This window comes from Spermophilus citellus, assembly GCF_964194105.1.
Source record: "Spermophilus citellus genome assembly, chromosome: 4".
Taxonomy (NCBI): Eukaryota; Metazoa; Chordata; class Mammalia; order Rodentia; family Sciuridae; genus Spermophilus; species Spermophilus citellus.
The window spans coordinates 225673019-225696752 of NC_138185.1; the positions used below are offsets into that span (position 1 = coordinate 225673019).

The window sequence follows — 23734 nt, forward strand, 5'->3', positions numbered from 1 at the left end:
CCCATTTTTGTATTTTATTTAAAGACAGGATCTCACAGAGTTGCTTAGGACCTTGCTAAGCTGGCTTTGAACTCATGATCCTCAGCTCAGCCTCCTGAGCCGCTGGGTTTATAGGTGTGTACCACCGTACCTGGCTGTCCAGTGTCTTTGTAAGACAAGAAACACAAGGACAGGCAACAGAGAGAGGGGCATGCCACGTGAAGATGACACAGGAAGGGAAGCATCCCATGCCACTCAAGGCACAGGCCTCTGGCTGCCAGAAGCAAACAGAAGCTGAGGGAGACTGCCTGGCCTGGGACCCCTGGATTTTAGAGTTCTGGCCCCAGAACTATGAGAAAATAAATCTGTTGTTTGAAGCCATGCTGTTACAGCAGCTCTTGAAACTAAAACTATGTGCCATGGTTTGGATGTAGTTTAAATATGTCCCTTGAAGAAGATTCATGAGTTGGAGGTCTGGTCCTCATGTGGCAGTTAGAAGTGGTGAACTTTTTAGAGGAAAGCCTAGCGGCAGGTCCTAAGGTCAACTGGAGCCATGCCTGCAAGAGGGGTTGTGGGGCCCCAGGCTCCTGTCTCAAGAAGTCACTTACTCCCGCAACATGGTAGCTCTCACACAGGCTTCTGCCATGCTGAGACCCTCTCCAGAGGCCCAACCAATGGAGTCTCCAACCCTATGAGTTAAACAGACTTCTCCTCTTTATAAAGTTAGCCTACCTAAGGTAGGCTACCTAATGAAAAACAGACTAACACACAACGTGTTAAATGTTCAAATTCTCTAGCGTAGACAGAGGATGTGTGATATGTTTTGGCTGAATTAATGAATGAATGAGTGAAGGTGAACACAGAAGTAAGAAATAGTGATGACTGAGTGAAGGGGCAAGTGTGGGTGTATTTATACCCCTGGATGGGTGCTCCATGAGAACTTGGGATCCATCTTAGGATCTGAATGGCTGGCCAAGACTAGACTTCTAGACACGCTATCTCATTCCTATGAGATACATCCCTGCATGCCAAGGCTTCCAATTTCCTAAGAAGTCATAAATCTGGGTTTTTATGGAAAATCTCCTAAGTTTTTAAGTGTTGGCTTACAATCAAAATAAACCTACTATCAGAAGCTGCACCCTGGAAGGCCTATTGCGTCCCTAACATGTAGTGCAGCCCTGGGCAGGACTCATGGTGGCCAATGGATGCAAATCAGCAGCAGAGGGGAAAATGTATCTGTGGGGAGCCATTCTGACACGTGATTGGGTGACTCCCCCCAAATAAAAGGCTACTCCCCGGCGTGTTCGCTCTCTCTCTCTCCTGCTAGCCCAGAGTAATCCTCGCTGCCCTGCTGAGCGGCTTGAGGAGGGAAACAGAGAGAGGCGAGCCGTCTTGGACCTAGCATTAAAATAAGGTACTGTCTGTGTGTTTTATTTTGATCTCTTCTAACTAACTGAATGCCAGAACCTCATTAATGAAACCACTGCGCAGGCCGCGTGGTAGATGTATCCTCTCAGCTCTGGAGACGCTAGTGCACCTCCAGGCCACATGGACACCCTGTGCTGATGCCTGGAGCCTGCCTCCCCTCTGACCTGACTGAAAAAGAGCCTTACAGCAGTTGAACCAACTAAGACAAGAGAAGTGAACTTTAAGAACCTGCAGGCACCAAGCAGGATAACAGGTCCCTAAACGGTGGGAAAGATTTAAAAGCTGGAAGTCAGGACATTGTAGCCCCACACAGAAGGAAAGTCAGCTCTCTAATCATCATTAATTCCAGTCCCCCACCCCACCTCCGCACCCCTCACCAAGGGCTAAGATCTTGCTCTTCGTTTCCATTCGCAGACAGATGGCCTGAATCACAAAAGGAACTGCTGAGAGCATCCATGCTGAGGGTCAGAGGCCACCTAGGTTCCAAAGTTACAGACCCCTGGCTTTTGAACAGGGTGTAGCTCTAGGGTCCACAACCTAAACACCCGGGAATTTGTTAGAAATCTAAGTGCTTGGCCCCAGACTTAGACCCTCTGGGTGGGGGCCCCACAATCTCTGTCTTAACAATCCAGGGTTCAGATGTTCATGTTTGAGAACCTCTGCCCCAGGGGAACCAGGTCACACAGGTAAGTAGGGTATTCCTTTAAGGGAGCCTAAATGCAGCCACCAATATCTGTACATGTAAGAACTGACCTAGATGACACCTCACCCAGGCAGCAAGGGACTCAGCACTGAGAAACTAACCAGACAGGGTCCACTCCCCACATACTACCAGGGATCAGGGCTTACTTACTGGCTGGCAGTGCAGGATTCACCTGGGTGGACAAACTGCCAGATTCACAACTTATGAGGACAGTGTCTGAGAGGAGGGTAGGTGTGATGCTCCCTTGCAGAGGTCTGCCTGGGTTTCAGGCAGGACAGCCCCTGGCCGTGGCCAGCACCCGCAGTACTCAGGCCAAGATTGGCCACCGAAATCACACGGGAAGGGGTCCAGCTCAGTCAGTACTGACCAGAGGCGAGCAAGGAGCACCAGAGTGGAGAGGCTGCCCTGTGCTGGGTGCTCTGAGTGGTTTCCAGGTGCCAGCAACCAAACCAACTCAGGAGCAGAGACAACCTCCCACCATCCAGCCCCCATCACCTACTGGGGCTGCAGTGCATGCAGGCAGTGCCACACAATTTTGTATTTTTTCTTTCCAGGAATGGCAACAAGATAGACTCTTGAAGGATCACAGCACTGTACCTGGGAGGAGGGACACACATCAGCCCCTAGTGATTCCTCACCTAAACACCTTAATCTTTTCCCCACATGCCTCTGCTTCTTATCTCTGGAGGCCTGCATTCCTTGGCAAAAGTTCCAGATTCCTTTGTTCTCCTGAGGATAAGTTCCCTGTCCTCAAGCTGCTTGGCCTTGTAAAGAAGACAAACAAGTAAATAGGCAACAACAAAAAGTACCCTCAATAGGGCTGTGGTGTGTGGGTGGTGTAGGCTAGGCAGTCACTGAGGCGGGGAGGCATCCTGCCCAGGGGGTCATAGCCTTCATGGAGGAGGGCAAGCACCAGCCTCCACTAGTTGAAAAGTGAACTTCTGGCAGGGACTGGGCAGGGGGGCCTGTGTCCTTGTTACATAGCACAGACATGTTTATTGATGAGAGGGCATTAGATGATCACAGTCTAGGACACTAACCCCGAGGTCAGCCAAAGTTCTATACTCACCAGACAATCTGTTCCCTTCCAGCACCTCAGAAGATTTGCTCTATGCACACTAGGGTGACTGGCTAGGACCAGAAGGAAAATGAGGCTATGTTCTGTAGCTTGTCCACAAACAAGGGAGACAGGAACTTAAGTAACCAGCCACGTGCTGAGAGGGATGTCACAGAGGGGAGCCAGCTGACCAACCAGATGACCCCTCACAGTGGACACTACCTTAGTCAATTCAATGGCTCACCACTCAGAAACACAAGGTTCTCAGTCCAGGAAGAATGGACCTTGCTTAAGAGGACTAATCCACACTCAGCAGACACCAACTTGGAAAAACCAGAGGGCTAGCTGATTAATTTACCTTTCTGGCAGTTATTCACACCCGTTGTCCAGGGCATGTGCTGAAATGCACTGTTCATGCAAGCATTTGACAAGGATTTCATAAGTGTCCATTATTTAACCTGTGAGCATCTGATTAAGGAAATACAGCAGCCAAATGAGGCGGGGACAGAAAAGGGAGGTGGAATTGTGCAATGAGCTTGGCGTCAAACAAGCTGGAGTTCAAACACTGTGCACCATTTATTACATAGGCAACTAGGTAAAATTGCTTAACCTTCCTGAGTCTCTGTCCTCATCTGTAAAATATGGGCACAGCAACACCCTCTCACAGGTCCATTAATGAATTATGTGAGATTATGTATTTAAACTGCCTAGCTGTACTTATGCTTATATTTATCTGGAGAGGGTATGCCACCTAATGGTTAAGGGAAGAGGCTTTGGAATCAGGGAGATCTGGGTTCAATCCTAGCTCTGCCACTTACTAGGAATATGATCTTGGGCAAGTGGCTCAATTATTTCCAAGTCTCAGTTTGTTCATTTGTGAAATGGGAATATAAATTCCTGAGAGAGACCAAGAAGTAAACAAGATAATGTATTCAAAGGGCTTAGCAAATTTCCAGGGTATGATAAGCATTCAACAAATTATATGTAAGAGTAATTTTTAAAAGCTGTCCAAGACTTCACACATTATAAATTAGTACAAACTTCTGCAGATATGGTGGCACATGCCTGTAATTCCAATGACTCTGGGAAGGCTGAGGTCGGAGGATCAGAGGTTCTGGGCCAGTGTCAGTAAATCAGGGAGGCATTGAACAATTTAGGGGGATCATATCTCAAAATAAAAAATAAAAAGGGCTGAGGATGTGGCTCAGTGATTAAGCACCTCTGGGTTCAATGCCCAGTACCAATACAAAACCAAATCCAAAACTTAATAAATTAAACGTATAAAAAGTTAATCACTTTGAATTGTTATTTAAAACCTTTTCTGAAACAAGCCTCTGCTCCAGACTACTTTCAACCCATATTTTCCAACAGTTTCTAAAATAATGTCATTCGTGTGCAGCCAAGCATAAACTCAAATCTGTCTCAATACTGCTAAGTCATGCTCCACAGTGGAACAGAAGCAGCGAGTCTGGGCTCTACCTCTGAGTTTGTCTGAGGGGAGCCCTGGTACCCATAAAGCACTATGCATTCGATATAACGATTACAGACCAATACGCAAAGCGTGATTGTAACAAAAGCCCCTGCAGGAAAGGACACAAATCACTTCTCAATCTTTGATTTATTCTGACACTGTCTATTTTTAAACGGCTTATAAAGCTTTCAAATCATACAAGAATAATTTTGATAGAAATCAACAAATCTTTGAATTCTAACCTTTCTGCAAACTCGACTGGTCTAGAACAAAGGGCAGCCCTGACGTTCCACCCCTCTGGGAGACCACGCACCGCGCGGACCCCGAGGCCTCAGCGAGGGGTCGGCGGGAACCCCGTTCCCCCCGTGGGTTTTGAGAGGTTCAGGATGGACGAGGGTACGATTTAAAGTCTCGACCGAAACTTTCACCCAAAACCCAAGTTTCTGAAAGAATGTGAGGGTTTCTATGAGCTGCAACTTTAGAGGCTCTTTCCAAATAGAATCATTGTCAAATGCAGTATGGAATCTCATCGCCAGCACCTGCCCTGGCCACGGCTCCCAGCCAGGAACCCAGCCGATAAAGCAGGCTGGGCCGGGCTCTAGGAGGCCCGACGTGGCGGTCACTTGCGGCCAGTGGCGGCGAAGCACCTAGCGGGCTAGGCAGGGCGCAGACCCCCCGCTAAGTCGGCGTTTCCCCGGGGGAGAGCCGGAAGCCGCGAACGCGGGGAGTGCAGTAGGCGGCCGGCTCCCTTGTCCACGCCACCTGCGCCTGGGGCAGCCGCAGCACCAGGACGGCAGGGTCGAGGAGGGCAAGCGAGCCGGGGCGCCGGAGGCAGGGACAACCTATGTGCTCCGACGGGCGCCTGCCCGAGAAGAACACTGCCTCGGGGGCGGCTACCAGCTCGCCAGCCTCGCGCGGCCGAGGGTCATCGCGATGCCGCCGTGGAGCACCCCCCCCCGGCAGGGGGAGGGGGCAACCGCCATCTTCCCGGAGCTCCTGAACCGACAACGCGCGGCCCCGTTCTCGCGAGACCGCGAAGACCTATGGGAAGGGCGGGGGAGGGGAGGGGAAGGAAGCCGGGCCCGGAGCCGGGGGCGGGCCGCGGCCGCGAGTGGAGCCCCAGGAAGCGGGGGGCGGGGAAAGATGCGATTGACGCGGCCTGCAGACCAATGACGAGCGAGCTCGGGCGGGCCTCCGGCCAATGGGCAGTGCAGCCCGCCGCGGGGGGCGGGCGCCGGGGCCGAGGGTAGCTTGAGCGCGGCGGCGGCGTTGTTCAGTCAGAGCGAGAACATTCCAGAGGTGAGTCTACGGGGGGCGGCGGCCCGCGCCCCTGCCCAGCGCTCCCGCCCTTCCACCCGCGGGCCGCCGGCGGGGCAGGCGCCGCCCGGCCGCCCGCGGCTCACGGCCGTGTCCCCGCCAGGTCGCCAGGCTCGGCGCTGCCGGTGTGGACGCGGACGTCGCTGGGACAGCCCTTCCCGCTGCTCGGCGGCGGCACCTGCCCGGCCGCCCTCCGCTCGCCCGCCCCGCCGCTCCGGACCCGGTTTCCAGCGCCTCTTCCTCCCAGTCCCGGGCGAGCCGCGTTGGGTTTATGTCTTTATTTGACGAAAACGGTGAGTCGCGGGCGGCGGGCCATGGCGGCGGCAAGATGGCGGCGCGGCCGCGTGACCCGCGCGCGTGTGGCGCAGTTTGGGGGGGCCGCTCGGGGGCGCGCGCGCCGGCGCTGTGAGTCAGCGCGCGCGGGCGGCGGGGCCGCGGCCGCCTCGGCCCCGGCGATGCTGAACCGCGGGGCGTGTCGCCCCTCTTCTCTTGCAGAGCTGTTGCGCAGCCATTGGTACCTGTATTGGGGAAACATAGCGTACAATCAAGGAGCTTACAGCCTCAGCGGCGAAAATTTTTTCATGTCAGAGACCGAGAACTCTTGCAGTCGTTTATGTCATCCCTTCTTCTCCAGACAGAAGATACCAAAAAGTTGCAATCAAAGATCTCTTCATCTTATTGATAAAGCCACTAATAAGCCAAAATGTCTGTCAACGTCAACCGCAGCGTGTCAGACCAGTTCTATCGCTACAAGATGCCCCGTCTGATTGCCAAGGTAGTACCGGTCGCCATGGTGGCAGGGAGGCAGCCGCAGCTCTCTGTGGGGTTTCAGGGAAGACAGCCCAAAACTGAAATTCTTATTTCCTCTAGGTTGAGGGCAAAGGAAATGGAATCAAGACAGTTATAGTCAACATGGTTGACGTTGCAAAGGCGCTTAATCGGCCTCCAACGTGTAAGTAAAGCTTTCCCAGAAGCCTGTACACTAGAGGGTCTAGGACAGTCTTTGAATTGTAAAACTTCCTGAGTTATATGCCAATTAGGCCTCGGACTTTTAAGGATTGCCATAAGTTCACTGCCTAGCCAACATTTCATGAACCCTCATCATTTTAAAACATCGGTGGTTCTTGAATAAAGGTGAATAAGCAGCTAGAGATTGGTTTATTTAGTTCCTTAATATAATCAAGCCTTTCTTTTCTTAACATAGATCCCACCAAATATTTTGGTTGTGAGCTGGGAGCACAGACCCAGTTTGATGTTAAGAATGACCGTTACATTGTCAATGGATCTCATGAGGCGAATAAGCTGCAAGACATGTTGGATGGATTCATTAAAAAATTTGTTCTCTGTCCTGAGTGTGAGAATCCTGAAACGGAACTGGTGAGTGCCATTGAGGGTTTTGTCCCAAAAAAAGGGGGGGTAGGGAGTGGTGAGACCATACCTGCTTTTGTGATCAGATCTGTATTAAAGCTAAAACACGTTCCTGAGAAGACACAGAAGACTTAATTGTAAGTAAAACACCTCACATTTTGGGGGATTTTTTTTATACTTTCAAGTAGGTCACCTTAAAAAAAATGTACGTAAAGGTAGTGTTTTAGATGTCTAGATATTTTCACACTTTGTTCCAAAAATTCACTTAGAATTTTCATCTTACATTATGGGTAACATACCTATTTTTATTATTTTGGCAGCATGTCAATCCAAAGAAGCAAACAATAGGTAATTCTTGCAAAGCCTGTGGCTACCGAGGCATGCTTGACACACATCATAAACTCTGCACATTTATTCTCAAAAACCCACCTGGTAAGTCTTTATGATGAGCTTAAAGCAATGATCATTGGTAACAAAAGTGGAAAGTATTTGTTGTTATAAAGCCAGAGTGTAAGGAGTTTTTAGTCCTTGGGTTGCATTTTATTGACTGTGAGACTTCCTTGGAAATTGTACTCTTGTTTTTACACTATTAAAGGTGAGAAGAATCTGCCATCAGTTTTTAAGACACATTAGAATGGAAAACATAGTTCAAGTTGTAAAACAGTATGATGGGGTTGCATCATCTACTCTGGTACTGTTTGTAAATGGGGCTTCCTTTGTTAGGCTTAAATGACCTTAGAACTTTGCAAGCAACACTCTGTGGCAGATTATTGAAACTATCTGACACAATTTGAGCTTGCTATAGCAAGAAAGTCTAACCTATTCCGGTGTTCTCTTTTCTGTGAGACAAGCCGTTATGTGGGCTTAAACAGTGTTCTGAAAAGTGTTGGGTAAAAGCCAGATTGAGATACGCCTTGTTCAAGTTGGTTAGGCCCAACATTTTATTTATTTGTTGGTGCTGAGATTGAATTCAGGTGACGAGGGCTTGCTGAATTGCTGAGGCTGGCCTTGAATTTGTGATCCTGCTACCTCGGCTTTCCACATTGATTATAGGCATGTATCATCATGCCGGGCAGAACTAAACTTTTATTTCCTTCATTTTTCCTTGCTGGAATTGCGTGTGTGTGCCATTGCACCTAGTAGGAGGTCCAACTTTTGACTAATCTGGTCATCGAGGCGTCAGACATCACTGTAATCTTGGTCTTTCTTACTGTAATACGCCTAATATTTTATGTATCTCTATTCATTGTGAGAGTTTGTTACCTATGAAATACAGTAGATGGAAAGCCCCTAAAAATTACAGTGGTGTCTTGTGATATTTTCTGAGATCAATAGGGGGGCATGATGTTTAAGTGTTCTGATGAGCAGTAAGGTGATATGAACTGTAGGAATGTACCTCCCCCCCAGATACTGGGGATTAAACTTGGACACTTTACCACTGAGCTACGCCCTCAGCCCTTTTTACTTTTTACTTATTTTTTGAGTTGCTGAGATTATAGGCATGTATCACCATGCCTGGCAGAACTAAACTTTTTTTTCCTTCATTTTTCCTTATAGAGAATAGTGACAGTGGTACAGGAAAGAAAGAAAAGGAAAAGAAAAATAGAAAGGGCAAAGACAAGGAAAATGGTTCTGTATCCAGCAGTGAGACACCACCACCACCACCACCATCAAATGAAATCAGTCCTCCTCCACATGCTGTGGTGAGTGTAGGCTTGAGAGCCTAGTGGGCACTCAGTTGTATAAAGTAGCTGGCACTTTGTTGAAGTGGGCAGAAATGATGAAACTAGCCTTCAGTTAAATATTAGAACAGTATTTTGGATTCCAAGTGTTGCCAGTTGCTTGAGTTTTGATGGGAAAATAATCTTTGTAAATCTGAAGTATTTTTTATATTTTAAAAAAGTGTGCCTTTGACCAAACATTTCGGTTTTGTAAATAGGAAGAAGAGGAGGATGATGATTGGGGAGAGGATACAACTGAGGAAGCTCAGAGGCGTAGAATGGATGAAATTAGTGACCACGCAAAAGTTCTGACACTCAGTGATGATTTGGAAAGAACTGTAGAAGAGCGTGTCAATATCCTGTTTGATTTTGTTAAGGTAAAACATTTGCTTGATCTACTGTTGAGCTTCAGCCCAGCTTTTGTGCTTTTTAGATATTTCTCACTTTTTTTAGTTGTTGATGGATCTCTGTTTTTATTTTCATATATATGCAGCACTGAAAATTGAACCTAAGTGCCTCACTCAGGCTAGGCAAGTGCTCTATCACTGAGCCACAACCCCAGCCCAATAATTGAAAAGTAACTTCTGTTACTTTCAAATACTCTTATTTTCACATTTCTTTTTCTTCATCCAAGAGAAGTTTTTGGAAGGTCATTAAGGGTTGTGTCACTTGCAATTTTGTATCATTTAGAAATGCAAATTGGGTAGAAGAAATAAGGAGACTAACCTGATAGCTTTTTTTTTTAAGTAGTTGAACACAGTACCTTATTTTTATGTGGTGTTGAAGATTGAACCCAGAGCTTCACATGTGCTAGACAAGCACTCTGCTCCTGAGCCACAACCCCAGCCTGATATCTTTCTTTTATTTATATTCCGTTGGGCACAATACCTTTATTTATATTCATGTGGTGCTGAGGATCTAACCCAGGGCCTCAAAGGTGCTAGGCAAGTGATCTACCACTGAGCAAAAACCCCAGTCCCTTAACTGGTATCTTGAGCCTAGTGAAAACATGCCAACATTTCACTGAATTGTTTTCTTTTTATTTGCAGAAAAAGAAAGAAGAGGGTATCATTGACTCATCAGACAAAGAAATTGTCGCAGAAGCAGAAAGGCTGGATGTAAAAGCCATGGGCCCTCTTGTTCTTACTGAAGTTCTTTTTAATGAGAAAATTAGAGAACAGATTAAGAAATACAGGCGCCATTTCTTAAGAGTAAGCAAATTGTTTTAGACTCGTGAGATTATGGTGTGTGTCCTTGGTACTGTTTTTAATCACTTTTGTTCATTTTTTGTCATCCTGAAAGAGGAGGTAATTTTTATAAACCTTTGAGCATCTGCAAATGTGTACTTGACCTTTGATGTAGAGAGTAAGTAATGTAGGGATATTTTGTGTTTTGGCTTTTAAAAAAGCAGTCTTAAGGAAATGAATATATTTGGGTATTAGAATTGTCAAGTTACACCATGTAAAAAATGTTTGTTAATGCCAAGTATCTGTTTGCAGTTTTGTCACAATAACAAAAAAGCTCAACGATACCTTCTTCATGGTTTGGAGTGTGTGGTGGCAATGCATCAAGCTCAGCTCCTCTCTAAGATTCCACATATCTTGAAGGAAATGTATGACGCAGACCTTTTAGAAGAGGAAGTCATCATCAGCTGGTCGGAAAAGGTGGGGAATGTAAAAGTGGGCTCTTCCAGTTCAAAACTATTGAAAAAGATCACTGTGGTTCTTTTGTCCGAGTTAATAATTACTACATAATCTGTCTGCATTAAAGTATAATCCCCTGTGCTTATCTGATGTAACTTGTGATTTCCGTAATGTCATCTTGACGATTGCAACAGCAGAAATTGCTTATACTTTGTGCGTTTGCCAGATACATAATACACATTCCATGGAGGATTCAAAATTGTATCATGATGCCAGGTAAAATAGCCTGGAATCTCCAGTAACCTGGGAGGCTAAAGCAGGAGAATAGCAAATCTGAGGTCAATCTCAGCAATTTAGCAAAAACTTGTCTTAATAAAAATGGCTGGGAATGTCGCTCAGTAGTAAAAAGTCTTTCCTAAGAAAATTGTACTGGACTTTTTTTAGGCCTCTAAGAAATATGTATCAAAAGAACTTGCCAAAGAGATTCGTGTCAAAGCAGAACCATTTATAAAGTGGTTGAAGGAAGCAGAGGAAGAATCTTCTGGTGGTGAAGAAGAAGATGAAGATGAGAACATTGAGGTAAACTCTGGGGAAGTTGGTTAGTGCAGTGTTGATGGTGCCTGTCTGAGTGGTGGTAAAAAAAAGATTAAAGATGAGATAAAATACAGCCTTTCAATAGGAAGAGTGATGGGTAGCATGTTAGGTAACTTGGGTTTTATATGATAAAACTCTAGGAAGAACGATAGCTACATTGAAGCAGTTCTCCTTTGTTACCACTTGATTTATATTTTAATGGAAAATTTATTGGGGCAAGGTATGTAATTGGTAAAATCATTTATTTTATCAGGTGGTGTACTCAAAGACTGCCAGTGTACCGAAAGTTGAAACTGTGAAGTCTGACAACAAGGATGATGACATTGATATTGACGCCATTTAAAAGAATGGATGCAACCTAGCTTAACAGTGTAATGCTGCAAATTTTTCTCCATAATCAGCCAGAAGTGCAACATGTATGTGTAAAAGCTAAAATGGCTTAAACATCATGCTACACTTTAATACTAAAAATCTATTACTGTGAGTGGTCTGTAATTAGCCCAATGAGACATCTAGGAAGTCCATACACACATCAGTGAGCAGATGTAGTTTGCTTATTTATAGCATGTTTCTTTTGGAAAAACTAGTGGCGGACACATTTGGATCACATTTATACAGTTATAAAAATAAAGATTTGATTTTGGTCATTCTTCAGATTTTGGGCTCTGAATGACTTAGCTAAAGTAATTGGCTCCTTTTAAAAAGTGGTGCCATCATTTAACCTGACATGGTCCTTGGAGCCTGGTAGATTTTGTTAGGTGCTGAGACCATTCAGGGGTTTTCAGCAGAATGTAAACAAACTTGTTTGTAATGATCTTACTGAGCTGTTAAATCTAGTACTTTTGAATTTTTTTAGTCCCTCAAATTGGCATCTGGTAATTTTTTTGTGCTGAGGTAGACTGATAATCAAATGACAGTGCAACATCTTGTTGAAATAAAAATAACCTGAGTGTCCTATAAATAATTTTAAGAACTAGTTTTGAAGTTTGGAGTTGTGATTTTTCAGTTCATGTACACTAGCCCCAAATTTTAGTCTTTGGAGTCATGTGCATTGCACGTTGGATGAGCCAGGGAAAAATTATCACATTAACAAATAAGTATTTTAATGTGTATGTAGTGGTTGCTTTGTACCAAGAGAAAACTCAAACTTTGAGGTGTGATTAAATAATAAATTCTGATTTTATTGGGGGGAAACAGGGAAAGGTGCGTTTAATCTCTAGCAAGAACTGAGCAGTTTTTCAGCTTTTACCCTTAAGGTTTAAATTATAATTTCAAAATGTTGAGACATTTTGTGTTTAGTATGTTGTGCGCCCCCCCCAAAAAAAAAAATATCGTGGTTTATTCAATGCCTTTTACATTTGGACACGTAGCTTATGCAGTTTTAGATTTTGGTTATTGCCTTGCCAAAATAAGTGTTGCTATATTTCAAACTGGATTTTTTTTTTCCCCAAAAAAAAAAGTCTTATTTAAAAAAGAAACAAGTTAAAGGCATATTTCTAAGTCAGAGCCTATATTTTGGTGTAAGACTTGGGAGGGATATTTTTTACTTCACATTGAATATAGCTGGGCTCCCAAGAAGTTTGGATGATGGCCATTGGGTATAGGTGATGAGTCTGACAGCCCATCCAGGGCCTTGGATTTGGACTGACACAGGTGAATTTCTTATGCAGTTAGCTGATGAAAACTTTTGATTGGGGTTCTGACTTTGAGTTTATAAAAACTTTGTATTTATTCCTTTCCACAAAAAGTGCATTCCAGGCATTGCAAAGTCCATATGATTAATTTTGTGTGGAGCACTGGCTCACATTATTCAGCTCTTGTTTGTGACCCATCTCACAGATTATGAGACTTTAATGACATGTATATAAAAGTTTTTCACATTGAAAGTATACAAATATTTGAAAATAAAACCTTGTTAGCTTGACACTTTACAGAAATAAAAACCTAACAATCTTAACATGGACAGAACATAGATCTCCCTCTGCCTTTTGATAGATTCTAGTGAGTGAAGAGCAGGAGCTATATATCTGAAGGGAACATGCTGTGTTACACCAAAGAGGGGACTTTTGCAAACTCCTGTAACCTAGGTCAGATTCTTTGGGCAAGGCCCATTTGCCATCATTAACTAGATTCTATCAGAGGTGCTGGTGACCCATGTAGAGTGTACTTACTACACTTGTCAAGCTGATGAAGTGGTTGTTGTAGAGCTGTGTGGCTTTTACTCTAAGGGAAATGTGTCAGGGCTTCTCAACACTAAGGGAGAGGGTTAGGGCTTAGACCAGTGTTAAGTCTGGTGCCAAACTTTAGTGGAATTCAAATTCACATGATCTGGATTTAATTCACAGGTTAACCTAATAGAGTAATCCACTTTGCTCTATTGAATTGTCTTAAAATTTCCTGTTTCAAACAGCTGCATTACTTGATTAAAACAATGTTAAAATTCTGTTTTGTCTCTGTTTTAATGTTAAAGTTAACCTAAGTTTGGGGGTTTTTTTTGTTTTAGGATATTGATGTGCATCACACGTGCTAGGCAAGCATTCTGCCACTCAGCCACAACCCCAGCCCAAGTTTTTTAACAAAAACTTATAATTTTATAAGTTCAAAACCTTGAAATCCCTGTAGTGGCTGTAGTTTGTTCTTTCTGTAGGGATAAATATTAGTCCTACACACAAAGTGTTGCAAATTTCATTGGTTATTGATTCGTCTTAAGTTCTAGCTGTAGTAGCATGAGTTGGCCATGAAATGCAAGTTGCCCCCCAACGTTTTGTATTGTGTGGTGTGGGAGTCAAACCCAGGGCAAACATTCTGTTGCTGAATGTTTAGTCCTTGTCCCCAATGCCAATCCAATAACAAGGATACACTTATGAGAAAAAGAAGGTTTATTGCTTGGCTATTAAGGAAAAAACAGGACTCCTGTCCCTTCAAAGGCTATGATTCTGCCCATCTGAACAGGAGGCTTTTATAGAGGTGATTCAGAAAAAAAATGAGGGATTAGGGAGGAGAAGTTAAGGGAAAAGAAAAGGTGTAAGTTTCAAAGCCACAAAGAATAGAGAATCAAGTGAATCTTGGTCATTACAATTCTACCAGAATTGAGCTGTGTGGCCCAGTGCCCCCTTTTTTTAAATTTTTAAAATTCTATATGCGTAATTTATATTACACATATACAGCACAATTTTTCAAATCTATGGTTGTATACAATAAGTATACTCACACCATTCATGTCTTCATACATGTACTTTGGATGATGATGTCCATCTCCTTCCACCATTTCTAACCCGATGCCCTCTCCCACCCCTTTGCCCTATCTATAGAGTTCATCTCTTCCTTCCATGTTTCCCCTCTCTACCCCATTATGAATTAGCTTCCTTATATCAAACATTGGGCATTTGTTTTTTTTGGGATTGACTGACAGCATTGTCTCCTCCAACTCCATTTACCAGCAAATGTCATGATTCTATTCTCTTTAATTGCTATGTAATATTTCATTGTGTACATATACCACATTTGTTTAATCCATTAATTTACAGAAGGACACCTTGGTTCCACAATTTAGCTATTGTGAATTGTGCAGCTATAAACATTGATGTGCCCAGCCCCCTTTTTAATTTTGAGTCTTGCTAAATTGCCCAGGAATGTTTATTGTTAGGGGTGGTGAATTAGGCATTTAATCCCAGGGTGCTTTCCTCTGAGCTACATCCCCAGCCCTGTTTTGTGTCAGGGTCTCCTTAAGTTTCTGAGGCTGGCTTTGGAATTTGGATCCTCTTGACTTGGCCTCTCCAGTGTCTGGAATTAACAGGCATGTGCCATGCCAGTTAATTCTTGAAATCTGGTGCTTTCTAGGGAATTCAGATTCCAAATACCTATATAACTGGGACACAGCATGAATCTCCAAGAATAAAGGGATGGGGAATGACTGGTTTTCAAACAGGCCCTTCTGAAGTTGATAAACTTGAGAATGGGTGGGAAGGTGTTTCCTTATCCAGTGCTTCCTCTTAGGGGATATGGAGATTGGGCCTTGAGCTGCTGCTAGTCTTGATTCCTGCATGTGGTCACACCTAGTGCTGAGTTGTGTTTATTTGGTACTGGGGATTGAGCCCAGGGTGTTTAATCACTGAGCTACACCCCAGCCCTTTAGTCTCACTAAACTGCTTCTCCAATTTGTGATCCTCCTGTCTCAGCCTCCTGAGTCACTGGAATTACAGAGGCATATGCCACTGCACCCAGATGACATGAGGTTTGAAACCAAATAAATTAGTTCTGCGTGCAGTTCACTTACGACTTTTTTTTTTTTTTAACAAAGCAAACCATATTGAGATTACGGGGATGTTGCTCAGTGGTTGAGTACCTCTGAAGTCAGTCCCCAGTATACTCCACCCCCTACACACACACAAAAAAAGTTTGCTGACAGCTTTGCAGATAATCCTTGCTTATCAAGTTCTACCTGTTTAATATTCTATAGTAACTCTAAAATGTAAAGTTGGCCTGTCTATTGTCTTGACAATTCTTAAATTCCCACTAGTGTAGTGGTATGTAGTCTGTAATCCCAGCTATTGAGGAGTCAGGCAGGATTGCAAGTTTTTGAGACCAGCCTGGGCAATTTAGCAAGACCTTGTCTTGAAAAAGGACTGGGAATGTAGATAAGGCAGGATGTAGATTCAGTGTAGATCAATGGTAGAGCACTTGCCATGTCCCAGCTTCTAGGATTGTTCAATCCCCGGCACCATGAAAATTATAGCCTTTCTCCCTGCTCCAAAGTTCCCAAGAAGTTTCAGTACCAAGAATAGTACTGCAACTTTTGAGACGAGCCTGGGCAATTTAGCAAGACCCTGTCTCAAAAATTAAAAAGGACTGGGAATGTAGCTCAATGGTAGTACAGTCTTGTTAATTTCCAGTACTTTGTAGAGCTTGATTTTTAAAAAAGACACTATAGAGTGACGGGTAAATTACTTGCCAAAAGTAACACGCTACCTTGTGTGCCTGAGTCCCACCCTGAGTCATTGTTAACAGGTTGGAAGCTTGAGGTTTATATCCACCTGCAACAGGGTCCTGACCCAGCTGAGGGCCTTTGGGGAGCTAAATCTCCATGAATCATGGTGAAAAAATTGAACACCAAAGCATGTGCTGTGATGTGGGCATGATTACTATAGAGGAATTATTCTCATGAAGAGTGAGCAGCTTTGGCCATGGGCTCCCCACTGGGATGTACCACAGGTATTTTGTCACAGCAATGGAAAACTGACTTGACTTCTGAAAAGTGAAAGCAATTCCCATGTCTAAGATGGGAATGTGGCTTGGGGAAGATGACAGGCCCTCATAGGCAAGAAAGAATTTGTATCCCCCTGCTACCCAGGAGATGAAATTGCTATGAGAACAAGAACAGGGGTGCTGTGTGACTGACCCAGTAGCAGCCACGGAGAGAGAGAGAGGACAGATGAATGTGTACTTGAGCCTGGACAGGTTGGGTCCTAGGTAGCCATGTCTATCCAAGGCAGTGTCAGGATGGAGAGGTGAACAGGTTCAACCCCTGTCCCACAGGCATAACATTTCCAAACGCCCAGAGCAATAGACCTTCCCTTTCTGGGGACAGGGTCTCCTATTGAGAACCTGCCTAGAGACCAGCAACCAGGAGGGGTCCCCAGAAGTTCACAGTCTTAAGTAGCCCCACAGGATTTTTTTTTGTTATTGTCTCCAGGTTGGGACAACCTAACAAAGTTGCAGGTTTGGAGTCCTCAGATTTGGTCCTCTGTTATACAAGTCCTTTTGATGATAGTGCAAAGTAATCCTGAATTGCTAAGTAATTTGGGAGAAGGGAACAGCTTTCCAAAGATTCACTCGATAATGGGATCATTGAGGAACCTCACTGCACAAATCTGGCCAGAGGCACCAGCAGGTCCAGCCTTGTGGATGTGTACTGTGGTTTCAATTCCAAAGCACTTTGGAAAAGGTGAAACTCTGAAGATAGTGAAAAGATCAGGGGTGAACAAGTGGAACACACATTTTGAAGGCAATAGCACTTCTCCATGAGATACCATAATGGACATGTCATTACACATTTGTCCAATTCCATACAATGTACAAGAGTGACTCTGATGTACACCATAGACTAAAAGGATGAGATATAGTAACCAGACAAAATACTTTGAAAAAGTATTTTGGGTGTGGTGGCTCATGGCTATAATCCCAGCAACTTGGTTGGCTGAAGCAGGAGTATCACAAGTTCAAAGCAGCTTCAGCAATTTAGCAAGGCCCTGAGCAACTTGGTGAGACCCTTTCTCAAAAAGTGAAAAGGGCTGGGGATGTGACTCAGTGGTTAAGTGCCCATAATGGAGTGAATCTGTGAGAGAATAAACTTGCTTTTTTTATGAGATCATGTCTCACTATGTTGCACCTGCCTTTGTAAACTTGGATTTTTAGGTGTAGCAATATACTATTTATTTTTTTTTAAAGAGAGAGTGAGAGAGGAGAGAGAGTGTGAGAGAGAGAATTTTTAATATTTATTTTTTAGTTCTCCGCGGACACAACATCTTTGTTGGTATGTGGTGCTGAGGATCGAACCCGGGCCGCACGCATGCCAGGCAAGCGCGCTACCGCTTGAGCCACATCCCCAGCCCCCAATATACTATTTATAAAAGCATTACTTGATAAAGTTTGAAAGTAAAAGGATTAGAAAATGCTTACTATATAGTAGAAATGCACAAACTGAATCTCAGAAAAAAATAGATTATAATGAAAAGAAATTGGGAAGAAAGAGGATCCTTATGAAGTGATAAAAGACACATCAGGAATGGCAGTTCCAGCTGGGTGTAGCTTGGTGGTGGAGTGCACACTTAGTGTGTACAAGGCCCTGGACTCAATCCCCATCTCTATGAAAAGAAAAAGAATGGCAGTGTTGTCCTATGATGCACCTGATGACATACCTTCAAAATGTAAAGCAAAAGTACATGGAAGCACCACAGTAAAATAACACACCCATCAGAAGAGCTAAGCTCTAAAGTCTGACAACATCCGACAGCTTCTCACAAAAAGGGAACACCTGCTTCATGAACCAGTGATCCCACTCCTAGAGAATTCCACAACCAAGAAAAATGAAAACATATGTTCATGGAAACACTGTATGGGAATGGTCAGTCAGATCAGCCTTTTTTATAGTATCCCAAACCTTGAACATCCAAGACCCATCACCAGGAAAGTGGATAAACAAACTATATCACATTGATAAATTGGGATATTGCCAATAAAAAGAAATGGACTACAGATGATCACACAAATACATGAATCACAAAAACGGACCTTTCCAAAAATACATAGGATCCCATGTATGTGACGTGCTAGAACAGCCTACACTAATCTGTGATGAAAAAAGATTGCTTCTACAGATGAATGGGGTGAGGGTTAATGGACAGGGCAGGGAAAAATCCCATGGTGACAGCAGTATTCTCTATATTGATAGGAGGAGTTGGAGTTACATAAGAGTGTGTGCTTGCTTGTCAAAAATTTGTTTTTTTCAAGTGAGACCTAGTGGCCATGCCTGTGATCCCAGGAATTTGGGAGGCTAAGGCATGAGAGTCAAGTTTGATGCCAGCCTCGGCAGGACCTGTCTCAAAAAAAAAATAAAAAGGACTGAGAATGTACTTCAGTGATAAAGCATTTCTGGGTTCAATTCTTAGAACCTCCAATTTTTTTTTGTTTCATTGCATGTCAATTTTACCTTTAAAAAAGAAAATATTGAACTCAGTTAATGATATACATGTAAAAGTGTTTATGAATGAAATATATTGATATTTGCAACTATATTTGAAATGCATTCAATAGAGATGGATTGATTGATGGATAGAGGGAGGGATAGATTGATGGATATATGATAAAGCAAATACAGTACAATGTTAACTATATAACATTCATAATCACTTTACAATTCTTTCAACAGTTTCATGCTTTTGAATTTTTCATAATAATAACATTGGAAAACATGGACTAGGGTTGTAGCTCAGTGGTAGAGCACTTGCCTAGCATGTGTGAGGCACTGGGTTTGATCCTCAGCACGACATATAAATAAATAAGTAATCCAGACACGATGGCAAATGCTTGTAATCCCAGTGGCTCAGGAGGCTGAGGCAGGAGGATTGCGAGTTCAAAGCCAGCCTCAGCAAAAGCAAGATGCTAAGCAACTCAGTGAGACCCTGTCTCTAAATAAAAAAACAAAATATAGCTGGTGATGTGGCTCAGTGGTCGAGTCCCCTGAATTCAAAATCTCCAGTACCCTCCCCCCCCCCAAAAAAAAAGACTCAAGGATGCCTTCAATTGTCCTGAGGGAGAAAAAAGGATATTCCCATCTTTCAGGAATGAGAGAAAGATAAGGCATAGTCATACCTGCAGCAACTGAGAGCTGTCCACCAGCAAGTGGACCAGCACTAAAGGAAATGCTGAAGACCTGCTTCTTGCAGAAAGAGGAAGATCCCAGGTGGCAGGAGTGGAGGATGCACATGACCTCCAGAACAACCACCTAAATTATAGTAAAAGTGGGAGGGAGAGGACAGCAGTCAAGGAAGGAAGAAAACAATGCACAGCAGACGTGTTGAACAGAAGGTGTGAAGGAATAAGGTAGATCTAAACCCAGGCATACCATTAACTGAACTAAGTTACAGTCAAAAGAAAGAATTACGACTAGATTTAAACACACACACACATTATATGCTGTTTAAGGAACACATTTAACAACAACAATTGAAAGTAAAATGAAAGAAAAAGAAATACCAATGAATTAGATAATCACTAATACTGTGATAAAGGGGCTGGGAAGACTAGCTCAATAGTTGTGGATTTGCCCAGCATGCACAAGGCCCTGGGTTCAATTCCCAGCACCACAATGTATATATTGCCAGAGATACAAAAGACACTTTCTAAAGATAGAAGATCAATTCACAGAAAGGGGAAATGATTGACATCTTCAAAATACATGAAACAAAAATTGATAGAATTAGTCTCCAGAACCAGACCAATAGTCTAGACCCAAAAGTTCAGAAATCAAAGCAGCTTAGCTACAGAACATGCCCCACAACAACTGAGGAACACACATCCTTTCACTTCTCCAATGCAGACTACTTGTCTGAGTGGTTTCTTATGAAGTCAAACATATACTTGCCCTGTGACCCATCAATCCCCCTCCCAGGTCTTTACTCATGGGTAATGAAAATTCATTCACGGGGCTGGGGATGTGGCTCAAGTGGTAGCGCGCTTGCCTAGCATGCGTGAGGCACTGGGTTCGATTCTCAGCACCACATAAAAGAAATTGTGCCCACCTAAAATAAAAAATAAATATTAAAAAAAACACATTCACGGGGCTGGGGATGTGGCTCAGGCGGTAGCACACTCGCCTGGCATGCGTGCGGCCCGGGTTTGATCCTCAGCACCACATACAAAAAAACCCAAAGATGTTATGTCCGCCGATAACTAAAAAATAAATATTGAAAAATTCTCTCTCTCTCTCTTAAAAAAAAAAAAAACACATTCACACACACACACAAAAACCACACATGCGTATGTATAGCAGCCTTATTCATATTTGCCAAACACTGGAAACAATGCAAGTAGCCTTGAACTGATGGCTGAGTAAGCAAACTGCAGCACATTATAAGAAACAGACTATTGCTGTATGCCATAACGTGGATGCATCTCAGATCTCAGATATGCCACCTTTATATTGCGCCAAGTATAAAATTCAGGATTAGAAGGCACTAGCTTGCAGTATTACAATGAAATAATAACTGAGACGAGCTACTCATGTAGTAAAGGAGGTTTATTTAGCTCACAGTTTTTATTTTATTTATTTATTTTTTTTTAGAGAGAGAGGAGAGAATTTTAATATTTATTTTTTAAGTTTTTGGCAGACACAACATCTTTGTTTGTATGTGATGCAGAGGGTCGAACCCGGGCCTCACGCATGCCAGGCGAGCGCGCTACTGCTTGAGCCACATCCCCTGCCCTAGCTCACAGTTTTTAAAATAACATTTTTTTGCTAGTTGTGTATGGACAGCATGCCTTTATTTTATGTTTATTTTTATGCAGTGCTAAGGATTAAACCCAGTGCCTCACCCATGCTAGGCAAACGCTCTATCACTTAGCTACAGCCCCAGCCCATAGCTCACAGTTTTGAAGACTCAAGGGTAGGGTACTGGTACTGGGTCAGTTCCCAGCTGGGTTACATCATGGTGACATCAATGGCCAGAGTTGGGCAGGTGCAAGCAAGCAACTACATCTCCAATCAAGAGCAGAGAAGTCTGGGTAGGACCAAACCCAAACTCATTACAGTCTTCTCATGAGAATTACCAAAGGGATACCTAGAGTACCTCATGCCTCAGTGACCCAAGGACCTGCCACCAGCCCCCTGCAGAAGGTTTCGCCATTCCCAACAGCATGCACAGAGAATAAGCCTTTAATCCCAGTAGACCCTCGGGGGAAACAAACCATGTTCAAAACACAGCAGCCTCTTGCCTGTGACTCCATTTCCCTGGTGCTCTAGGAAGGCAAAGCTGTGGGAAAGGTCAGGACAGACAGGTGAGTGCCAGACACAGGCAGCAGCGGTTACAAAGGAACATCGGCAGCTGGCGACTTCAGAGGGGGATGAAATTGTTCTCAGATTGCAAGCATTCCTTGAAATTCATAAGAAAGTGCACCAAACAGATGAATATTAACATGTGAAGAAAGTTTAGTCACTATATAAAATAGGAATAGAAGGAAACTATAATATGATTAAGCCCATTTAACAAACATCAGCAGGCAATATTAAGTGGAAAATATTAAAACCTTTTTTCATTTAAATCAGGAACAGGACAGAACATCACTGAGAGGAGTCCCTGTTGCAGGCTGTGCTTCTGGAACCTGGGTGAAAGTAGTTAGAGCCAGAGATGGCCCTATGACGTGGTGGTAGGCAGGCTACTAGCAGTCCCCAAGGTGCTGTGGAAGGGCAATAGCCGAAAGGCTCACCCGTGTTCCCGGGTGGACAGCGACATCTACTCATGGTTGGCCCAAAGGTTCTACTTCTGCTTTCTGTCAAAGACAAAGGGACCTAAACCACCTGCAAAATGGACATTGATCCACTTCACTGACGTGTGACTTTAACACAAATGGGCTGGGGCAAAAGACACCGTGAGATGCTGAGCTTCAAGGACAGAGTCAAGAGCCTCCCCAGGTTTGAGGCCTGCCAGGAAACGCCTCCCCCCACATCCCATGAAAGGTGAGGCACTGTACCTGGCATCTCCCACCACTAGGAGGAAGCACAGGGTCTGCTCCGGCTCTCCAGAATCATGGGGGAGCACTGTTCTCACTTGGGAATGTGGATCCAACCCTTTATTAGGACTGGCCAGGGATAGGGGGCGTGTTTAGAATTGGGTCAAGAGTAAACAGGGCTTGTTCCAGGGGCCACACAAGCACCAGAGCTGCCCAGCAGATACAGTACAACCAGAGGTAAGACAGTTTGAATATGTCCCCCAAGTTTTATGTGTTGGAAACTCAACCTAAAATTCATATGCTGATGGTGTTTGGAGGTGGGGCCTTTGGAAGATAATGAGGATTAGGCAAAATCTCAAGGGTGGGGCCTTGTGATTGCAACAGTGGCTTTATAAGAAGAGGAAGAGAAACCTGAGCTAACAGTTAACCCTGTCTCACCACATGATGCCCTGTGACTTCTCATGAAGCAGCATGGCCCACACCAGAAGCCGGTACCAGGCTTTTAGATTCCCTGCCTCCAGAACCGTGAGAGAAACTTTTATTCTTTATAGTTAACCAGGTACTTTACAATTAATCTGGCACTTTATTATAGCAACAGAAAAGACAAGAGATATCTGTGGTTGAAGAAGATGCTATGTGAGTCTCTGGTGAGCCCCCATAGGAGAGTCCCAGTGTAGCCCCCTAGGGTTCTTGGGAAAGTCTGTGTATTATGCAGCAGAGAACTATAGGCCATCCAAAAAGTAGCCCTGGCTTATATGGACCCTGGTTAAAAAAAAAAACAAAACAAAAAAAAAAAAAAAAAAAAACAGGTTTCTTATGAGACATTGAGTGTGCAATGGTCAGAACTTCCCAAAATGAGCTGCCTCTGCCAGACCTACCGAGTCTTCACTCAGGTGGGCCCAACAGCAACCCACCATCTGATTGAAGTGACACATCTGGGGCATGGCACAGCAAGCCCAAAGGACACAAATAGGCCGCTCCCAGGTCTCCTTCTACAATCACACCAACATCATTCCTCAACTCATACCTATGGCCTCGGGAGATTTCACAGTGACCAGCTGATTGGGGAAAGCACCACTTGATTCCAGATGGATCACCTCAGTATTTGGGGGCAGAAGAAAATACACAACAGCCTCAGTCAGGTGTTCCTGAAAGACAGGGATGGAGGACATTCTCCCAAAGGCAGAGTTTCCAGCCATGTAATTTGTCATTCACTTTGAATAGGGA

The 23734-nt window shown here is 44.0% G+C and overlaps 1 protein-coding gene across 2 annotated transcripts; it reads left to right on the top strand.

Moving 5' to 3' along the window:
* The first annotated feature begins 5687 nt into the window (after positions 1-5687).
* Positions 5688-13724, top strand: EIF5 (eukaryotic translation initiation factor 5). 2 transcript variants are annotated; one of them, XM_081289666.1, is made up of 12 exons: positions 5688-5937; positions 6059-6248; positions 6590-6730; positions 6826-6907; positions 7160-7332; positions 7644-7755; positions 8881-9026; positions 9263-9421; positions 10094-10255; positions 10544-10708; positions 11132-11266; positions 11535-13724. In XM_081289666.1, the coding sequence occupies exons 3-12, from the start codon at positions 6659-6661 to the stop codon at positions 11622-11624; spliced, it is 1296 nt and encodes a 431-aa protein (XP_081145792.1). In that variant the 5' UTR covers positions 5688-5937; positions 6059-6248; positions 6590-6658; the 3' UTR covers positions 11625-13724. The 2 variants fall into 2 exon arrangements, with proteins under 2 accessions (XP_081145792.1, XP_081145791.1); XM_081289665.1 differs by having other exon boundaries at positions 5691-5937; positions 6451-6730.
* The last annotated feature ends 10010 nt before the right edge of the window (positions 13725-23734 follow it).